The sequence below is a fragment of the Danio rerio genome, chromosome 24 (assembly GCF_052040795.2).
Source record: "Danio rerio strain M-AB ecotype USA chromosome 24, GRCz13ab, whole genome shotgun sequence".
Lineage (NCBI taxonomy): Eukaryota > Metazoa > Chordata > Actinopteri > Cypriniformes > Danionidae > Danio > Danio rerio.
The window spans coordinates 37,245,848-37,269,171 of record NC_141044.1 but is presented as its reverse complement, the minus strand read 5'-3'; the positions used below and the strand labels follow the sequence as shown (position 1 = coordinate 37,269,171).

The window sequence follows — 23,324 nt, the reverse complement described above, 5'->3', positions numbered from 1 at the left end:
ACAAATGAGAAATTTAATAAATAATAGAAATAATTCGTGTTAACTTCCGGCCGCAAACGTATCCGCTCTAGCAACAACCAGCGCCCGCTCGTCGGCGGAGAATAAGATGAAACTCATTATCTGCATTACATGTTTTTCACAGTGATTAAACAGATCATCTTTAAGACAAGACTTTCTACATGAAATATGAACAAACTTTATGCTAAAATAAAAGAGAAAGTCAGTTTAATGGTGAAGGGATTGATCTAATATGTCTATTGATAGAAGATTTGTGAAGAAATGTCATGCTCCGTTATAAAAGTATTTTGTAGTATTTTCAAAATACAGTATTTTATTTTGATACATTTCTGGCTGCTGCATTTTGTAGTTTATTTTGGTGCATGTAAAACTGAGGGATTTGGTGTTTTATTTGAAAAGAAATTTCAATGTCTTTTTGCCCAACCCTGTTTATTACATCTGCGCAAATGTACCCCCCCCCCCTCCCCAAACCCTCAAAAAAAATTTTTTTTTAAGTTTTAGAAGATGCCTTATGTGCTGCTATTATTGTTTTGCATTAAGACAAAATGGAGTGAATTGGATGATGTAAAAAAAAACAAAAACAAAAAAAAAAACAGCAAAATAAATGAATTAAAAGTAAATTAAGGTAAAAAAGGTGCATTTTAGAACTTTTGGGCCCCATGGCTGGAACTGCTTAGGACCCCCGAGTCACTAAATCCACCCCTGGCTTTTGTCCATTTCATTAATCTTCCTTTATTTTGTTTGCAATTAGGGATGCAACCATTATAAATTTCGGTTGTACGATTATAGTCAAAGAAATAATCTCGGTTTCACGGTTATCACAATTATTTGTATTAATTGATTTCAAAAGTCCACTAGATTAAAACTAAGATTATTTTAAATTTGGTTTTGTATAACGGGCGTAAATACATATATGTTGCCGTTTTAAAAGTTCATTTCAAGAGTTTGCCCTTAGCTAATGATTGATTATAGAGCGTATTTGGCATGCTGTCTCATGAGAGAGCCCTGAACTCATGAGATCCTCAAACCCGGCTCCCAAACAAAATATTTGCATAATAGAAACCAAATCCGTAACTAGTTAATGGCATGACAGTTTTAGCAGAAGCTCTATAGCTGGTTTAGTAAAAATTAAAAGTCCCTGTGTGCTAATGTATGTCACGATTTAGAAAAAAAATCTTTACTTTTTATGGCGACTTTATAAAGCTGATGTTGTGTTTGCGAGTGACGGAACACTTCTGTTTCTCTCTCTCTGGCTCTGGAGGCTCTGGCATCTGTTATTTACTGATTCCGGCTCTCTGCTTCTCCCAGCAGACGCATGTGTTTGGGGAATACACAAGCAGATCTTCTCAATCCTCATTTCAGTCTTTCATCACTGTTTATAAGCAGCATTTCCTGCAGTTTATAGTGTTTGGGAAACATACTGATGTTTTATGAGTTTGAAATGCGGTGAACTGTTTTACTGATTATCTCTTTGTCCGGGTAAAATCAGTCATTTCTGGACAGGCGAGTTTTTAGCATGACTTTTGTGCTGTTTGAGAACGGTGGCCGCAAGATGGCGCTGCTGGCAAAGAGATGAGTTTATTTTTTCTACAGCCGAAGGTTTGGTTGTTTTAGAAATGGATATATTGAACATGTAATTATATAATTATGTAATCTGAGAAAGTCCAGCCTAATTCTGAATTTAAGATTAAACTGTGAATATGAAGACTAAAATATGATGTCTAATGAGGTTTATGTTGCACTTGTGTAGTTTTTGCAATAGCTAAAATTACATTGAGTCAAGATTATGCAGTTTCTTTTTAATTACAAATACTTTTATGTCAAAAAAGCATTAGAATATTAAGTAAAGCTCTTGTTCCATGAAGATATTTTGTAAATTTCCTGCTGTAATTTACAGTATTAGTTTTTGATTAGTGATGACTAGGGCCAGACAGAATCTACTGGCATTTCTTGCTATTTCAGCTGAAAATTTTGTTAAAAATCAGCGGATTTATGCGGAAATATTTTGGGATTATTTTAACTAAAAACTTAATATGTGAAATAAAAAATAATAGCTTTTTAACTTTAATGTTTACAATGCAAATCCATTTAGATCCACTTATAAACAAAACAAGTATTTCATATAATAGATCTATTAAAAGACAGAAAATATGACTTTACATACTGTATTGTATAATAAATCATATGAACACTTTCATCAGTCAATATTATTACTGAAATTAATTTAAAAACTGGATAAATATAAAATGACACAAATTTACAGTAAAGTAAATAAATAAATAGACTCGACTCTGATAGACGCAGATTTGTGTGCGCACAGATTCCTTGTGGCCTACTAATTAGTAATTGCTTATAACTTTTAACAAACTTTAAGACAATTTATTATTAGGCAAACTACTTAAATTGAATATATTTATTATTTTTAAACAAACAATTAAAAATAACTATTGAAACTATTGAAAATAACACATTGCAAAGCAATTATTATGCAAATTGTGTAAAATATTTATTTAAAAAATATTATAATTACACCAAATTTAGCTTTTTTAAAGTTATTGCATATATTCATTATTTTTTAAATAATTAATTCAAAATAACTATTGAAAATAACAAATTTAAATGCAATTTATTATTACAAATTATTTATTAAAAATTGTTTTACAATTATGCTAAATTTAGCATTTTTAAAATTATTAAATATATGTATTATTTTTTTAAAGAAATTATTGTAATAAACAATTTAAATAACTATTTAAACTATTGAAAATAACATAAAAACTATTTGTTATTATGCAAACTAAATTATTTATATAAAAAATAGTTTTAAAGTTATACTTAATGTAGGCTTTTAAATTATTGAATATATTTATTATTTTAAATAAACAATAAAAGTAACTAATGAAACCATTAATGCATTTTTTTATTTATTTAAAAATTTTTCAAATTGTACAAAATTTAGCTTTTTTAAAGTTATTGAATATATATATATATACTGGGGACATATGCTGTGTAAAACATATGCTGGATAATGAATATTTAATTTAATCAATGAGAGACAAGAGTCTAGATAACATCTCAAACTCCTCAATTTTTTTATTATTATTGGATCGAGCTCAATATTTCAAGCCTTTTATTGAATGCATCATAGCAGTTATATTGAGCTCGTCGACCCAGCGCATATGTGTGTGTAATATGAGCGGGTTTTGATCCTCCGCGCATCACTAAATCATGTCAGGAGCCTGCGCTGGGCTGCGGATCAAACTTTAAAATCACATCCTCGGCGGTGTGTGAGCTCTACAGAGCGCTGAAGTGTGTGTCTGAATGTGGAAACAGACAAGGACAAGTCGTCCTCCTGTGAAGGAGCTGGAGTTTAAGCTCAAAATAAGTGTTCTATGGGGGATCATGGCTGATTTATCTCCATTCACAATGAGCTGAAGGACAAAACATCTTCTGGCAGCTATTGATTCGTGCAGCTTTGCAGTTTGCGGCCTATTGAGGGATTTATCTGCAACTTTATATAAGATGGAGAAGAAGCTTTATGTGCTGCAGGTTCTAGTAAATAAATGTTTCGGAGAGAATGCTGAAAAATACTTCTTAAAGTAGACTTTGTGTGTCTGTGGGGTTGTTTTGAAGGTTTAAGCATTTTTTAACTGCAAACTGACGTCATATGAAGTGATTTGTGTGTTTTTGGATGTATTTAGGGTATTGCATTGCATCGTGGGACCTTCATATTTCCTCCAACAAGTTTTGATGTTGAAAAGTTTGAAAAAGTGACTTTTATTGGTGTTTTTAATGGTTTAAAGTGAAGTGTTGCCTGGATTTGGGTTTTAAATTATGGTACAATTATCTAGTGATACATTTCCAGTACTTTATGTTATTTTACAGACTGAATTCTATGTATATCCATTCTTATACCATAATATTTTGTTTCAAACTACTAAAATGACAAAGTCACTTTAGTTACCTGTACAGTTGAATTTTCAACATCAAAAGTCGACAGAGCAAAGATTGAGGACGCATTATGTAGTCCATAACTATAAATGAACAGAAAACACACAAATCACAAAGTACCTGTTAATTAGCAGATATTTGTACAGTTTAACTAGCTAAACCAACTGTAAACCAGCTCGATCAGCAGGTCAAAATAGATTAAACAAGTTACAACTAGCAAATAACCTCTGAATTTCACCATAATCATCACTATAATCATATTTTTCATAAATCTCTGGACATTTTTCACCTTATGGGCATGTTTAGTAGATTTTTTTTTTATAAATGTATGTTTCTAATTTAACTATTGATAATATCTATTAATTTTAATATATATATACACACACATACTGTATGTACACACAGTCTAAGTCAGAATTATTAGCCTCCCTTTGTTTTTTTTTGTTTTTTTTTTATGTTTCCCATATAATGTTTAACAGAGCAAGGAAATTTTCACAGTATGTCTGATATTATATTTTTTCTTCTGGAGAAAGTCTTTTTTGTTTTATTTCAGTTAGAATAAAAGCAGTTTTAAATTAAAAAAAAAAAAAAACATTTTTAAGGTGAAAATGATTAGCCCCTTTAAGCTCTATTTTTTATTTGATAGTCTAACAAACCATTATTATACAATAACTTGCCTAAATACCCTAACCTGCCTAGTTAACCTGTTAAAATCTAGTAAAATATAATTTACTGTCATCATGGCAAAGATAAAATAAATCAGTTATTAGAAATGAGTTAAAACTATTATGTTCAGAAATGTGTTGAAAAAAAATCTGCTCTTCATTAAACAGAAATTGGAGAAAAAATAAACTGGGCGGCTAATAATAGAGCAGGCTAATAATTCTGACTCAACTGTCGTTTGTGTGGTATATGTTTGTGTTTGTGTGTGTGTGTCTATTATCAATGCATTAAAGTAATTTTACGTTTTATTTGATTTGCATAATTTTGCATTCATATACACACATACGCACATATTTTGTACAGTTGAAGTCAGAATTTATAGCCTTCTTCAAATATTTTTCTTCTTTTTTAAATATTTTCCAAATTATGTTTAACAGAGCAAGGAAATTTTCACAGTATGTCTGACAATATTTTTTATTCTGGAAAAAGTCTTATTTGTTTTATTTCGGCTAGAATAAAAGCATAATACATTTTTTTAAACATCATTTTAGGGACAAAATTATTAGCCCTATTAAGCTATTTTTTTCTCGATAGTCTACAGAAAAAACCATCATTATACAATAACTTGCCTAATTACCCTTACTCACCTAGTTACCCTAATTAACCTAGTTAAGCCTTTAAATGTCACTTTAAGCTGTATAGAAGTATCTTGAAAAATATCTAGTCAAATATTATTTACTGTCATCATGGCAAAGATAAAATAAATCCATTATTAGAGATGAGTCATTAAAACTATTATGTTTAGAAAGTTGTTGAAGAAATCTGCTCTCCATTAAAAAGAAATTGGGGGAAAAAATAAACAAGCAGTCTAATAATTCAGGGGGCTAATAATTTTGACTTCAACTGTATAATGAAATATATAAAATATATACATTAAAATATATACACTTATGTATTTTAATAACATGCAGTTATTTTGTAACTAAAACGAAATGGCTAAAACTAAAACGTGTTTTTAAAAAGTGAAAATGTATACAGGGGTGGCATTGGTGGCTCAGTGGGTTGCACTGTCACCTCACAGCATGAAAGTTGCTGGTTCATGTCCCGGCTGGGCTAGATGGCATTTTTGTGTGGAGTTTGCATGTTCTCTCCGTGTTGGCGGGGGTTTCTTCCGGGTGCTCCGGTTTCCGCAGTCCAAAGACATGCGCTATAGGTGAATTTGCTAAACTGAATTGGCCGTAGTGTGTGAGAGTGTATAAGTGTTTCCTCGTACTGGATTGCAGCTGGAAGGGCATCCGCAGCGTAAGATGTGCTGGAATAGTTGCAATTCATTCCATTGAGGCAACTCCTCATAAATCTTAGCCGGATGAAAATGAATGAAGGAAAATGTATAAAAAATAAACAGCATATATCGATCATGCTCACATGACTACACTGCGTCACTATTATGGTAGCTTTAATTGGAATAAAATGTTACACACAAAAAAATAATTTGCAGTTTAGTTTAAAGCTCTAAGAAAATGTTCTCATATAATTTGCCCTTACAGAATAAAAACATTAGACTCTCGTTTTTAAAACGTCATATTCAGAGCTTCATTCACAGAGACGCTTCATGCTCTAGAGACGCAGCGGTGGAGCTTATTACTCCACTCCAGCTCATTAAAATTCTGTTTCCCAATTAGCGCTTAAGCACATGTATTTTATTGAATGAAACCTCATATAAAGTTCACAGTGGTGCTTTAATGGAATTAACGCAGTACAGAAGCAGCAGACGTCCTTCGGGAAATGAACACAATGTACCCTGAGAAGTGCTGCTGCTTTCAGAGACTCTAATTCACAGGTGTGCGGGAAAGGTTGATCATGTGACTTTATTCCCTGATACTCCTTGATCATTAAAGTTTACAGTGCAGAGGAGTTTTACCAGACTGCTGTAAATGACATATTACAGGTTATTAAAGGATATTACAGGTTACAGATTGTAAATATCAGGGTTTATATGCAACACAGACTCATTGGGAAAATGTGCCCAGGGCTGCATTTTTGAGGACCGAGAAATATGTACCTGGGGTAAAATAAATGGCTGTGTGAAACAAACGATATACTCTAAAGTAAGAAATGTTGTTTGTTGGGACAACATGAAGGAATTAAAGAGCCCATATTATGGGTTTTTGAAAATTCCCCTCCATGTAGTGTGTAACACAGCTCTAAGTGAAGTGAAGTATCCAGCTAAGGCTTAAATCTGTAAGAATACAGTGTTTAAAACGGTTGATTCATCTATAAAAGAGTCGACTCATAGTGCTTCAAACGAGTCGCCTTGATACCGACTCATTAGGTGTTTCGCCATGACGTACGAACGAAACCAAGTTATTCACGTGCACGCGCAAACCCGGGAGATTTCAAACCTGAGGCCCCGCCCTCTGACGCAGAAACCCAGACACACACACACACCCACAAACACACGCACACCCACAAACACACGCACACCCACAAACATGCCGGTCGATTGAAGTCACACTGCAGATGGATATATTGAGTCTCTACCCAAAGATGAAACCTCAGCGTTATAACCAAGCAGTTGGAAACTTCTGGAAGCTACATGCTACAAAGAATACTTCATCTGAGTTTGTTAAAGGAAGGATCAGTAAAGAGTAACTGATGGACGTCAGGATGGGTTTCTTCCATTTCTCAAGTGTAAGTACGTGCGGTTAAAGTTGTTGCCTCGTTTACTCTTGCTTGCAAATGTATTTAGTTGTGATTTGTTACTTGTAACCGCGTGTACTGTATCAGGTTAACTGGATATTTTATCTTATCGCGTGCAAAGTCACGTTAAAAACGCGACGCGTGCTGTTTGTTTATGGAGCTCCGTGCTAGAGTTCTGCTCCCGCGATTTATTCGGAAATTTATTCCCGCGCCGCAGAAATCTGGCGCGGGGACAGCCGCGGGAATAAATTTCCAAATAAATCGCGGGAGCGGTCGGTAACGGGTTTAATTTGGGACGGGAGCGGGCTGTCTAGCAATATCACGGATATTGCTATGCGAATTAGAAAGAGAGAGTCTGCGTGGTGCTTGTGTGTGTGTTAGTGCGCACGCGCGCGTATGAGAGAGAGAGAGAGAGAGAGCGAACGAACGAACGACAGCTTGGCTGTCTGGACTGTATACTGGGTGATTTTTGGTTGTGTTCTCCGCTCTAGCGGGACCGGGCGCGGCGGGCAGAAAACGGAGCGGGTTCTCAGGCTAAAACCTGGCGGGTGCGGGCGGAAGCGGGAGCGTTGTCATCCGGAGGTGTGTGTGTGTTTTTGTGTGTGTGTGGTATGGCCAGTACACGACTGTCTCCTTCGTTCGGTTATCCGTGGCACTATCCACTCGCCATAGTGTGGCAGCTAAAATCCACGTCTATACTATCGAGCGTGTATGAACTGTGATTACTTTTATATTGCTGATTAGCTATTGGCCATTTCCCTCTCTGACTGAAGGCAGTCGACCAATCGCGACAGACTGTCATCGGTCCAATCAGCGCAGATTAGCTCCGCGCTAAGGAGGGGTTTGGGAACAAATGAATCACTGGACGATTCATACAGGAGTCGCTGGGATAATTAGGTAAAAATAAATGCAGATTATAAGACCATGAAAGTGTTTTTTGACCTTGCATGCATATTAGACTGTTGTTGGAGACCCTTACAACCAGGATATGACCCTATTTCATGTATAATATGGGCTCTTTAAGTAAACTTGTTAGTTTTAACAAATTTAAGTGTATTGAACATAAATTACGTAGTCAAAAAAACTAAAGAATTGTGTTTCAGCTAATTTTAATAAGCAGTTTGAACAAACAGCAAACATCTTGTTTTTATTAATGGGGCGGTACTGCTGATCTATTATCTCCATATGGATGGCTTTTTGATATGACTGGTTTGCTTGGTAGCTTGCCATGCACTGCGTTGGACTGGATGTTTGCAGAAACCAAGAAAACTACCATTTTTATTCTTTACGTTACTATACTTTACTATGCGATGCTATACTATACTATTTTATTCTATACTATACTATACTATACTATTATACTATTCTAAACTATGCTATACTATACTGTACTATACTGTACTATACTATACTATTTTATTCTTTACTATACTATGCTATGCTATACTATACTATTTTATCCTATGCTTTTCTATACTATACTGTACTGTACTATACTATACTAAAGAATACAACAACAATTAGCATCTAATATAATGTCATGAAATATTTAAATGTAAATTTGCTGGAAAAAGTTTGGAAATGCACCTGGGAAGTGCTTAAATTTGACTGTGGAAAAAGTGTAAGAACCATGAAATAAGACTGTTGTGCACTGGGCATTAGAGCAAAATACAAACAAAATAAGGCGCTTCAAAATAGCATAACAGATAATAAGTGACACCATCAGCCAAAATGAACAATCTGTCAAGTCTAAACACACTGAGAGCTGTTTGTATCCGTCCAGCTACTAATTACATCAAGCACAGTATGCCATCTGACTAATCAGAGCAGAGTAGTGTCATCTGACTAATCAGACCAGAGAAGAGCCATAGGACCAATGAAAGCAGAGTAGTGTCATCTGACCACTCAAGCACAGTATGCCATCTGACTAATCAGAGCAGAGTACACTACTCTGCTTTCATTGGTCCGATGGCTCTTCTCTGCTCTGATAGGTCAGTTGACATTACTCTGCTCTGATTGGTCCGATGGCTCTTCTCTGCTCTGATTAGTCAGATGACATTACTCTGTTCTGATTGGTCAGATGGCTCTTCTCTGCTCTGATTAGTCAGATGACACTACTCTGCTCTGATTGGTCAAATGACACTTCTCTGCTTTGATTAATCTAATGGCATACTGTGCTCTGATTGGTCAGATAGCACTTCTCTGTTTTGATTGATCAGCTCTGGTTGGCCTTTTTCTGTTGTGATTGCATATATAGCTCCTCTCTCCTCTGATTGGCCAGGTCACTGCTCTTATTGGTCAATTTAACTTGTAAATTTCTTTGGATTAAAGCATTTGCTAAATTACCCAATTTAAATTGCCTTTCTCTGCTCTGATTGGTCAGATGGTTTGTTGTCAACTTTTGAAATCATTTTTTGGAAACAAATGAATATTACCACACCTCAATTTCAGCTCGCACCTGTAAACACGTACAAACAGGAACAATGGCTTCAGTTTTACTGTCAAATTTGAGTTCCAATCGTTTAAGCAAAAAAATAACTCCATCTTGACATTTCGACAACACAAACCAAACTCAGTCTCAGATAAAACTAGTGTTTGATGGGCAAAGTAGACGTTGTTCTCAGACAGCCAATGATGGCCATAGACTAGCATTCAGCTACTTTGTTAAACCTTCCTTTTGCACAGGAAATGAGACAGAAATTACTGACTTCAGGCAGTACTCGGACTTTAGGCTGACTCCACTTATTCTGGACTTCGATCTTTGAAATTTTGCTGATTTTTTTACTTTCACATAGAGCTGCATGAAACACTGCCTGAAAAGCTTTTAAGCCCTTGAAGAGTGATTCATAATCAGTCATCATTCTGCTATTAATCAACACTCTTTACTCTGAGCTGTTTCATTTACGCTCATGGCCAAAAATACTGGCATTTTCTAAAGCCATTCATCCACATGTGTATTTCCTTGGTGTGGTGAACCAAAAACACACAGCCAGGACAATATAATTGACGTGAGAGTTTAATTTTGGTTGCTGTGCCTTTGCACTGTGACTTCTATTAAACAGAGACACCAGAAACATCTCTGTTCCAGCAGATTCACCATTTTCCTTCAGCTAAGCACTTCAGATTTAAAGGCTAAAACCTTTCGACTGTTGTTTTCAGGTCTTTCCCATTAGTATGCAGTGGGATATAGATCTGGATTCATCTCTTGCCACTTCAGAAAAAGCCAATAATTTGTTTTCAGCCGTTTCAAGGTGCTTGTATTAAATTTAGAGTTGGGATCCTGGAAGACTTACAGCAGTGTCACATTATACTAGCAACCTGTTCATATCTTCTGCTTTTTTCTGGGTTGATATTGCGGTAAAATATGGAAAGCTGGTGTGATTTTAATTTTGAGATATTACTGTAGTGTTTAATACTATTATTATTTTGCTTTCATTGCAATTTAACTTAGTTTAGTCATTTTGTTATTCGATTATTTTTATGTTTATATATCATTTGTTGATTTGTGTTTTATTTATTTTATTACATCAAGTTTAATTAAACTGCTGATTGGGGTTAGGGAGGCATCTGCTGTCCATATCAACGCTGATACTGCACTGGCAGGTTCGCAACAACATATATCTCATAGCTGTGTACGGTATACTGTATACACTCACTGGCCACTTTATTAGGTACACCTTACTAGTACCAAATAGGACCCCCTTTTGCCTTCAGAACTGCCTTAATCCTTTGTGGCAAAGATTCAACAAGGTACTGGAAATATTCCTCAGAGATTTTGGTCCATATTGACATAATTAACATTGGCATTACACAGTTGCTGCAGATTTGTTGGCTGCATGTGCATTCATGATGTGAATCTCCTGTTCCATCTCATCCTAAAGGTGCTCAATTGGATTGAGGTCTGGTGACTGTTGAGGTCATTTGAGTACAGTGAACTCATTGTCATGTTTAAGAAACCAGTCTGAGATGATTCAAGCTTTATGGCATAGTGCGTTATTCTGCTGAAAGTAGCCATCAGAAGATGGGTACACTGTGATCATAAAGGGATGGACATAGTCAGCAAAAATACTCAGGTAGGCTGTGGCGTTAACACGATGCTCAGTTGGGGCAAATGGGCCCAAAGCGTGCCAAGAAAATATCCCCCACACCATTACACCACCACCACCAGCCTAAACTGTTGGTTCAAGGCAGGATGGATCCATGCTTTCATGGTGTTGACGCCAAATTCTGACCCTACCATCCGAATGTTGCAGCAGGAATCAAGACTCATCAGACCAGGCAACGTTTCTCCAATTTTCTATTGTCCAATTTTAGTGAGCCTGTGTAAATTGTGGCCTCAGTTTCTTGTTCTTAGCTGACAGGATTGGCACCAGTGTGGTCTTCTGCTGCTGTAGCCCATCTGCCTCAAGGTTGGATGTGTTGTGCGTTCAAAGATGCTCTTCTGCAGACCTCTGTTGTAATGAGTGGTTATTTGAGTTACTTTTGCTTTTCTGTCAGGTGGAACCAGTCTGGCCATTCTCCTCTGGCCTCTTAAATCAAAAAGGCATTTGCGCTCACAGAACTGCCGCTCACTGGATATTTTCTGTTTTTCCATCCATTCTCTGTAAAACCTAGAGATGGTTATGCATGAAAATCTTTGTATATCAACAGTTTCTGAAATACTCAGACCAGCCAATCTGGCACCAACAACAATGCCATGTTCAAAGTCACTTAAATCATCTTTCTTCCTCATTCTGATGCTCGGATTGAACTGCTGCAGATCTCCTTGACCATGTCTACATGTCTAAATTCATTGAGTTGCTGCCATGTGATTGGCTCATTAGAAATTTGCGTTGACAAGCAGTTGGACAGGTGTACCTAATAAAGTGGCCATTGAGTGTTTGTGTGTGTGTGTGTGTGTGTGCAGTAAATAAACTTCTCAATAGGTTACCATTCAGTTGTGCGTATATGGAAATATCTGTAAAAATGCAAGAGGTGGCTTTGGTCATGAAGAAAAAAAAACAAGTTCTGCTATCTAAACTGAAATGGAAAGTGGCTGACTTAGAGTTGATTTGATGTATTCTCATCAGCTCAAATTTGATTAGTTTTTTTCTTCAGACAAATATTATCAAGTATATTTAAGAACTGATCATTTGAGTTGTAATCAACCCTTGCAGTCAAAAACATGAATGTCAAAAATAAATAAAGATCTCCATATGAATATCAATTTAGAAACTAACCTAGCAGAAATAAGATAACGATATGAGTTTCTTTGAGAAAACATATACGCATATCCTTCGTTCCGCAAAACTGGTCGATTTTTGCAGTTCTTGTGGTTTTTGCCTCGTAAAGACCAATTAATCTATGAGGCTTAATGACCCCAGATGGAGAAATATCGACTGTATGTCCAGGGTGCCTGAGAGAAAATGATTCTCAGCTGAGAGACTCTCATCTGTATTTATAACAGCATTCACTGAAACATATATTACCTCAGTGCGAATGCAGAAAGTTCCTGTGCAGACGAGTCAACACGAGACTGGAATATTACTGACAATTTATTCTGTTATTGACTGAGATGTACAACTCCTGGGAAGATGCCAGATATATTGATTAAAGATGAATTGAATCTTTTTTTCAGCTTCAAAAAGAGAGCTTCGTCAAGCAGTTTAGATGAAGTTAATAATTATAGCTTTTTGGGGGGAGTAAATAAGCAAAGGTTGGTCAAATCTCAAAGATATTCATCATAATGTTGTTTGATTTTATGCAGTTGAAATGTAACAATGCATCTAAGGGTGACATTTTTTCCCAGTTTTATTTTTTATTTTTTGTGGTAAGCCTGCCATTGATAAATACATAAGAAGTAAAATTAGGTGGCAACAAGTTCCTGTCTTAATAAGTGATTAACTGAATCTTTCATTCATTCATTTTCTTGTCGGCTTAGTCCCTTTATTAATCTGGGGTCGTCACAGCAGAATGAACCGCCAACTTATCCAGCAAGTTTTTTTTTTTACGCAGCGGATGCCCTTCCAGCCACAACCCATGTTTTCCCTCTGGGAAACATCCACACACACATTTACACATACACTCATACACTACGGACAATTTAGCCTACCCAATTCACCTGTACCACATGTCTTTGGACTGTGGAGGAAACCCACGCGAAGGCAGGGAGAACATGCAAACTCCACACAAAAACGCCAACTGAGCCAACCGACCTCCTTGCTGTGAGGCGACAGCACTACCTACTGCGCCACTGCCTCGTCTAACTGAATCTTTATTTGAAATAATTCATTCAAAATAACTGATTCGCTTAATAACACGTGAGTGGATCATTTAATCGTTCACTCTAATGATTCATGTATGAACAGAAAAATTGTTTTTGGTGGCAAAACAGAAAAAAAGATAATATTGTATCTAAAATGTAGCAGATTTGCATATAATTAACATTTCTGAACATGTCTGCATGCTGATATTTTGGGAAAAAGCTCTTTATACCATATTTTCTAGGATCTGGCATTCATTACAAATAACATGGTCATTCATTCAAGCATGAATAATAGATTTATAATTCAAACAGTCTAACTGATTCATTTTAAAACAAAGCAAGTGACTAAATGAATCATTGACTCAGATGTTTGTCAAGCGATTCAATCAAAATGGCTGATTCACTTGGAAAGATAAAGATAAAGAAAATAGCTGATTCTTTAATAGCAGGAATTTGAGGATCATTCATTTAAAAAGTTTAGATGATTCATTAAAAAAGTGATTGAATGAATCATTAAATTATTGACTCAAATGTTTGCTTATTTGATTTTTCAAAACTCAATAACATATCCTCCCCTTTCTCCTCCTTTATTCAGAATGGGCGGCACGGTGGCCCAGTGACTAGCACTGTCGCCTCACAGCAAGAATACCAATGGCGTTGGGTCCTCGCTGAGCCATCTGGTATTTCTGTGCGGAGTTTGCATGTTCTCCCTGTGTCCGCGTGGGTTTCCCCCGTGTCCGTGTGGGTTTCCTCCCACCATCCAAATGTGCTCTATATTATACATGAAATAAGCCTAAACCTTTTTTTATAATGTCTTACTCTCAGGAAGTTCGCCTTGGCCTCAGCAGCGGGGGAGTTTGAGATTGACCTGAGCTCAATCTCCCCTCGCCCTGCAAAAGGGGGAGCCCTGGGCTCGAGGATCCCTTGAGCTCAGGGCTCCCTCTCGGGACAGCATGCCAAACAAGCTATGTATGTAATCATGAGCTAAGTGTGAACTCTTAAAATATTATTTTATGTCATCATTTTTGCTTTCATAACTTGAATTATAAGATCATTCATTCAAGCGATTTATTCAAAATAGCTGATCCTTCAATAGCTCGAATTATAGCATCCAGTGACTGAATGAATCATTGAGTTATGTTTGTTTGTTTGTTTGTTTGATTGATTTTTCAAAACCTAATATTCCTAATATTCCTTCCTAATATTACGACATTATTATGATAAATATCACAGTACTGCTTATTTATGGACTTAACTGTATATTTACTACTTTTAAGTGGACATAATTCTGATTCTATCTTCTTGCAGTACCTTTATTTGAATCTTTCTACATCAGTGTTAAATCTGCATCCTCTAAATGGCACAAACTATAGCTTGTTTGCATTAGATGTGGGTCTCCATTCTTCAGGAGTTTGCAGATGTTTATGCAGATATTAATAAAGCGCAGTGGCAAAGAGTTTAATGAACTGAGCCATTATTCTGGAGCTGACCAAATGTAACTGCAGGCGAATAAGCAGAGAGGGCAATCTTCAGAAATGCTTTTATTTGCGGTGATAAACAGCAAAGGTTTTTGTGATCAAAAATGCCCTTGTTTTGTTTTGGAAGTCGTTCGGGTTATTTTGCCGGTGCTTTTCTAGATCAGATGAGTGTTTTTTTGATGTTGTTCATCAGAGCACAGAAACACATGCAGATGATAATGTCACTGATGCCTGAAATGAATTTTTTTATAGGTCATATTTATTGATGTTTTCTTTGAGGAAGGCCAGGAAGTTGACTGAGCAATGAAATGAATAAGCATAAGACATAAATTGAAGTTTAACTGCTTGTATTGATGTGAAGGCTTAAGAATACTTGCCTAGTATCTTTAATTTAATGCGTTAGAAGAATAAAAACATTGTTTTGAATGCTGAAGTACATTATTTTTATGTTATGTTGTGTTATGTCATGTTCTGTTATGTTATATTGGGCTCTAATTTGATGATCTAGGGGCAAAGTCTAAAGCTCATGGCGTAAAAGCATTAAAGGCGTGTCTGAATCCACTTTTGCTATTTTAAGGATGGAAAAATACGCTCTGTGCTCCGGCACATGGTCTAACAGGGTTGTGCTTATTCTCTTAATGAGTTATGGGTGAGTTTTGAGCATAACTTGCATTGAACCAATCAGTCTCATCTTTCATTCTCCTTAAGAGTCAGTTGTCTCACACCATGGTGCATTTGCTATTTACATGGCGGACTTTGTAAGTGGAAAAACTGAATGCTTTACTAGCGAGAAAACAGTTAAACAAAGCATCTGCAGCACAAGGATAAAGAACGAGCCTCTTTCATTTAACCTCTTTACTTTCTTTCTTTACTTTACTCCTTTACTTTAGTAAGGTAGGGAAATGGTGTTGTACTCACTCCACTGAAGACATCCATTAGCCTACATATTTAATTTCATTTGTTAAGCACAAATATTTGCTTCAAAACTATTTCTAAATTCAGTTCTAATTTCCAGCAAGGGAATAAATGAACAAGAATAACATAGTATGGTCAAGTTATATTCAAACACACATCCTGTTCTCATGCCCCATATGGTGATGCATTCGCCTTCAAAGCCCGACAGGTGGACAAATCTAAACTTGTTTTTATTAAATAAAATATAAATATGAATATAAAAAAAATTAACTCCTAATAATAATAACATACAAATGCAAATTTTCATGAATAAACTTAAAAAAAACCTAAGATGAAGAAAGCATGGAGATAGTGGTTTTTATATTATGTTGAAAATAAAGTTTTTGTAACATTTTAACCCTTTAATTTGTTTTCATATGTAAAGATATTTGTGTATTGCTGTACATCCAGTGTGTTAAAGAGCCCCTATTATGGGTTTTTTAATGACCTTCCATGCAGTGTGTAACACAGCACTAAGTGAATGGAAACATCCAGCTGGGGCTTAAATCTGAAAGTGCACCTTGTTTAAAACTATTGATTCTTTAACAAAATAGTTGAATAGAGTAACAAAAGAGCACAAAAAATAGTAACAAAAGAGTCCAGAAAATAGTAACAAAAGAGTCCAGAAAATAGTAACAAAAGAGTCCAGAAAATGGTAACAAAAGAGTCCAAAAATAGTAACAAAAGTTGAATGAAAAAAAATTGAGTTGGGTTCGGATCTTTTGTTTGAACACATTAACGTCGATATGGTACATCACCAAATATGTAGTGCAAGATCTGGTAAAATGTGAAGGCTCCTTCCCTTCAAACACTAGTAGAGCGCGGGCGATCACGGGACTGATCATGACCTGAAGATGACAATCACTGACAGATAGAGATTTGGCTGCAGGGAATAAAGCATTAAAGTTTATTTTCACAGCAATACCACAGTTTAGTTAACCTAGTGCTGTATTTGTTCCTGTCATTTTTCAGATTTTTGATACAATAACCTACGCTGCAGTGCGGGATTTGCTTGACCGTTTGCTATTAGAGGAAGGAGCAGTTGAGACTATTATGTGTGAGACTTTGTCAGTAACTGTTACAGTTATGGACCAGTTTCTTCATCCTCTGGATCATAACATGTAAGTGTAATTAAAAGTGTTGCCTCGTTTTGTGCAGTTTGCAGAATATGTGTTTAATTGTATGATACAAGTTGTAATCTCCCCGCATGGCTTGTAGTCACGTATCTATTATAGATCACTGCTTGTACTGTATCTCTCAGCCTAAATCTATGAGACTATTCACATATTGTGTCCAAAACGTGACGCGTGCTGCTTTCTTTACCGGTTTAAATGCGTTTCTGAAATCGAGATCGTTTGCTGGTTGTCTTTGCTATGGCCAACATCAGCTGGTCCTACATACCCGTGGCGTGGTCAATTTTCAAAGAAATTCAACTTTAGCCACTGTGTGGATTAATACTGAATGTGTGTCGTTATTTTTACTTGGCATTAGGTTTAGGAGTAGAGTATATGCTCATGTTTAACTGCATTGCCTTATTGCATTCCTGCATTGGGCTCTCACATACTTTCTGCTACTTCATACTGTAGCCTTGGTGGGCATTTCTCTCTGTCCCACGCTGAACGCAGTCGACCAATCACAACTGACTGGGTCATCATCAGCTTTGTGCTAAGGAGGGGTTTGGGAAAAAATGAATTGCTGAACGAGTCGTTGGGATAATTAGGTAAAAATAAATGCATATGAGACAATTAGAGTGTTTTATCAGCTTATTGTTGGAGACCCCTAAAGCCAAAATATGACCTTAAAAAAAAATAGGGGCTCTTTAAGCAATGTGTAAGCATTTGGACCCGTATGTGCACATAACTAACTGGACTTTAGACCAGCTTTTAGTTGGTCCATAGCGTGGTCTATTTCACTTTCTCAAAATTGCAACACAACAATGTGGCGAGGGGGCTGGGCCGAGAGCTGTCGGAACGTAATGAGTCCCATGGAAAACTCGATTTTCCATGGAAAGAGCGCTGGACTATAAGATGATGCCAAAGCCTGCTTCTATCCACTGAAGCGGAGGCAGAGCAGCAGACCAGGAATGCCGCCAGCGAGGAGAATCGCCGTCGGACACGAGAACACAGACGGATGGATAGAGTCCTCCACAGGGCTCCCAACACGTCATCAGATCTCTTAGCTGGTGGAGGACCTAGTGGCAGCTTGTCTGGAGAACCGAGCCCCAATTTTATTTATTTTTTGCCCCTCTCTTTGTCTACTCAATCTTTCCTCCTTTTTTCCATCTCCTTTTCTCCCGGCTCGTCTCATAGGTCTCAGGGTGCCCCCGACCTGTGATGGAACATGGGGTATGTGGCGAGGGTGCTTTCAGTTTGACGGCAGTCTCAGTGAGGAGCTGCAATCTGTTTGTTTTATTTATTCATTAAAAACTTATTAAAAGTTTGTTGGTTCTCTACCTCTTTCTTCCCAGCGGCCATGTAGCCGTAAACTTCATTACAAACAACAATGCGCCCTAACACACCTTCTTTTTAGACCAGCACACCCATGAGTCCACAAAGGGGTACAGATGGATTTGCTGATGGCGGACAACATGAAAATTAAGGTTGCGCTGGTCTGAAAATAGCAATACATCGTGCCAAACACGTCTTGTGCCTCATGTTTAGTTTTGGCCGTAATTTAAGGGGAAGCATTGACAATTTCGCAGCTTGAAAATTCTTCAAATATAAGCATTTTACTTTTTTATTTAAATTTCTTATCTTTTTAACCATGATTTAAGTAAAAAACGTCAACAATTTTGCAACTTTTGAAAAATTTCCAGATAAGCTTTATTATTATTATTATTATTATTATTATTATTATTATTATTATTATTATTACCAATTCCAAAAAAAGCCTTTTTGCAGTATATACAGGCACAAATATGCATAATACTTGAGTGAAACAGTAGTTTGTGGCGTCCTACAGGTGTCAGCAGTGGGTCTTGTGAAGAAAAGATCATCTGCACATCTGCTGGATCACATTAACGTCAATAAACAACAGTTGCTCAGACCTCAACTCGGTTAAGTGAATCAATTAACACACACATAAGCATTACACCATAATACAGTTATACATCCCACGAGGAGACTGTAAACGTAAACCTATAATGAACAAGCACAAAAAAGCCCCCAAAGCATCACTGAAGATGGAAGAAACGGCTCTGATAAATGAGACGTCCTCCTGGAATCTTTGGTCATTTTTTTCCTCTTTTTATTTTAAGCTTGTGGCAAAGCAGAATGAGGGAGAAATGGATCTATAGAGCAGAATGAAGAGAGACGGACAGGAGGGGCTGAGCAAACACACACACAGCAGAGCAGCAACAATCTGCACACACTCATTCTGCACTCCGAAAATGAAGAACATGTGGAAGCTGAGAGGAAAAAATCAACAAAATCGACAAATCAACCTGAGGATTTGAACAGGAAAACTGAACCGTGGATGAAATTAGCTGTGATTATACTGTGAGCGCTGTTGGATCTCTGCTTGGTAATGATCTTTTTTTCTTTTGTTCATTTATATTTATTTAGTTTTCTTTTGCACTGACTAACTCTGTTATAGAAATTGTAAGTTAAGTTATTTTGGCTTATGGTTTGAGAAAACTTTGTTATAGGGTTTTGAGGGAAAGCTCTCATACTTTGTATATTATTTTATTGTATTTTTATTGGATTAAATAATTATTTAATTGAAACAGTTTCTTAATGAATCAAGTGTCTGATTGAATTATTGACTTAAAATGTTTGTTTGATTTTTATAGCTCAAGAATAGCTCACATATCAATAAATCAACAATTACGACATTTTGGTAGGCGATAAATTTCACAAAATACATAATTGCTATAGGATATGCATAATGTTTATTATATTGTAGTGCAGTGCCTTTATTTAAATCTTTCATTCAAATGATTCATTCAAAATCGCAGATTCACATAGAAAGATATGACTTTATATTGGATCTATTTTTTGTCATAGCTTTAATTATAAGATCATCCATTCAAGAAATTCAAGACTTATAGAATCACTAATTTAAACAGTTTAGATGATTCATTTAGAAACAAAGCAAGTGACTGAATGAATCATTGAATCAGTCACTCAAGTTATAAGATCATTAATTAAAGCGATTCATTCACAATAGCTGATTCTTCAATAGAACGAGTTTTAAAAAAAAATGAAGACCATTTGGATGATTCATATTATTATTATTGTTATTATTATTATATAAAGGTGTGTGTTCATGTCTTTATGCACCTAGCTTAACATGAGCTAACGTTTTAATTAGTGTTATAAAATGGATAAACACTGTAGCCAACATACCTCTTCATTTTCATAACAATAAATAATATATAACAATAATAATATTTTACATAAAGAATATATTTTACAGTGTTATTTTAAGATAATTATAAAAATCCTGGCATATGTTGGTCAAATAAAGTCAACTTCTACTTTGGGTTTACGTCCATTCTTGATTTTTGGTTTTATTTTTTACACAATGCTTTAATGTTTTTTGTCAGTTTGATTTTTAATATACCTTTTTATTGTTTAATATTAGTTAATGTTTATATGTTTATACATGTGATACTTTTAATATGCTAATGTTTATAATACAATAAAAATAGTTAATATTTTTTATTATATATGATAAATAATAATAATAATAATAATTATTATTATTATTATTCATTTAAACACATTATTTAAATGGTACTTAAATACATTAAGTTGAACTTAAAATAAGTGCATAGCAATATATACAGTATACTGTTTTATTTTAAGTTCATCCTTATTTTAAGTATGGTTTATTTATTTATGTATGTATTTATTTATTTATTTTTATTGATAATAAAAAGTTTCATGTACATATATTTTTGGGCTGAGCTAAACATAAACTAACAGTTGTGTTTTTTTTATTAGTCTTATAAAATGTATAAACAAGTAGACCAACATATTGCTTAATATTAATAATATTAATAATAATAATTAATATTATATATTTTTTACATAAAGTAGATATTTCACGGTGTTATTTTTAGATAATTATAAAAATACTGGAACATGTTAGTAAACTAATCTCAACTAATAATTTGGATTAATGTCCACTTTTATATTTTTATGTTGCGCAGTGTTTTAAGAATTATTTTGTCCGTTTAATCATTAATATACCTTTTTTATTATTTTATAAAAGTTCAGATTTAATCGAGTTAATTGTTTACATTGTTTCAGTTAATATGTATATTGTCATATATGAGATATATTTGTTATGCTAATGTTTTTTGGTATTTTGCGTAATATATAATAAACATAATTTCAACAATTTATTAAATATGATGAAAGAAACTTTAATAATAATAATTATTATTATTATTATTATTAATTTAGATGCGTTATTTCTTTATTTTAGATGTTCCTTAAGTACATTAAGTTCAACTTAAAATAAGTCCACGGCATTATATATGTAGTACTCTATTTTCTTTTCTTTTATTTCAGTTCACCTTTATTTTAAGTGACGCAAATAGTTTGGATTTTATAGTTTGTTTCAGCATACTATAAAACAGTCTGTTGCAGTCTGTGTGTTAAATGTCTCTGTTAAGTAATAGTGCTTTTTAAAGTTCTTTATTAGTTTTATTTATTTTTATTATTGATTAATGGGATTATCATCAATCACAGGAGGCTGTTTCTCCACTGAAGGCGTACTGCTTCATAATGCAGTACAAACTCAGTATTTAATGCACTATGGAGAAAACGTCCCCATCCAAACAGGAGACAATAAACCGACATGAAGCTCAGAGTCCCAGCAGCTGCAGAAAACTCAAAATGACTTTAACCCACAACATTAAAGACATCACGACGGCGTTTGTCCTCCGAACCAAAGTCCATGGGCTAAAGCATGCATTCTCGCCCCACAAATCCAAAACCCAGCGCTTGTTTTGGCTGCTGGCCCTGTTGGTGTGTCTGGGTCTGCTCTTCACGTGGTCCTGGAACCGCATTCTGTATTTGCTCTCCTACCCAGCTGTGACGAAGATCTACATGGTTTGGTCTAACAACATGACCTTTCCGGCCATCACATTCTGCAACCAGAACCGGCTGCGTGTGTCCAGCCTGACCAGAGATGATCTGTATTACAGCGGCTACTGGATGGACATCCTACATCTGAACCACACGCTGAACCGGCAGAGCGTTTCAATGCTCAAACACAGCCGCCATCGAGAGCGCCTGCTGCACCTGCTGGACTTTAGCCACTACAGCCCGCCTCCCGACCAATCGTTAAACACCACTGAGATGATTGACAGGCTGGGCCACCAATTACAAGACATGCTGCTGGAGTGCAGGTTCCGTGGAGAAAACTGTACTTACAAGAACTTCACTCCTGTATGTAAAACATCATGGTACACTTATGAATACCTACACCGTATACAAAACTATATGACCAAAAGTCTTGACAACAAATATTATTTATGTTACTTTAGCCAATATTAGTCATTTAATCCGGTTTCTAATAGTTAATTACTTAAATATTTTTAATATAACTTAATAGTTTTTTGTGAAAACCTGGAAATACATTCCAATCAGATTTAAGGGATAGGTTTACAGATAAATTTAGCCCCAATTCTGCCCCTCCCCTTTAAAAAAATCTCCCTTTCCAAGGGTATCTAGCCCTTTCCCTTTAGCCTTACACCTTCAAGCTAAAACATATTAGGAAACCCCTACCCCTTCACGTCAATGCACAAAACGAGGAGTAGGGGTGTCCCAATTTGTTTTAGCTTGAAGGTGTAGGGCTAAAGGGAAAGGGCTAGATACCCCTTGAAAGGGAGATTTTTTTTCAGGACCACACATGAAACCAAGCGGTAAGAAAATTTCCCAGAATACCCCAGCCACAACGATAGCATAGCTCCATCTGGAAGTCAGGAGATTATTACAAATTTTTACAACAAACAAGCATATGCTTTAATACATTTATAATGCTCGTGTTTTACCGTCATGCTTAAAAAAAACGCTAAAATAAAAAACGCTAATTTTTGCTATCTATAATCCATAATATTAACCCCTGTATTGTCGTCCCACATCATACTTAAACATCTTAAACTCAAATCCCCTGTTAGAGAAGTCAAATGCCTGAGAATGAGCTTTTTACAGTGTCCGCTATAATGGTTATGTTGTTTTCGTGTTTACATTGATGAATATGGCCACTGTGTTAAATGCACAGTACAGTTACGAGCTTATTGCCACATTAGATCATAATGATAACATTATATTGTTGTCTTTGTGATTTCCTGAAGATAAATA

At 35.5% G+C, this 23,324-nt stretch overlaps 1 protein-coding gene across 14 annotated transcripts in view; it reads left to right on the top strand.

Moving 5' to 3' along the window:
• asic1c (acid-sensing (proton-gated) ion channel 1c) overlaps window positions 1-23,324 on the top strand; it is a 215,103-nt gene that overhangs the window by 135,855 nt on the left and 55,924 nt on the right. For 3 of the 14 annotated variants that reach the window (XM_087308410.1, XM_087308411.1, XM_087308407.1), the window contains exon 1: window positions 21,387-22,409. The exons of 9 other annotated variants lie outside the window; for them this stretch is intronic. In XM_087308410.1, coding sequence (XP_087164536.1) covers window positions 21,774-22,409 — 636 coding nt within the window. In that variant the 5' untranslated portion in view covers window positions 21,387-21,773. Of the gene's footprint in view, window positions 1-19,264; window positions 19,531-19,798; window positions 19,846-21,386; window positions 22,410-23,324 lie in introns of those variants that run through there. 2 more of the 14 variants (XM_087308408.1, XM_087308412.1) reach the window with 2 other exon arrangements.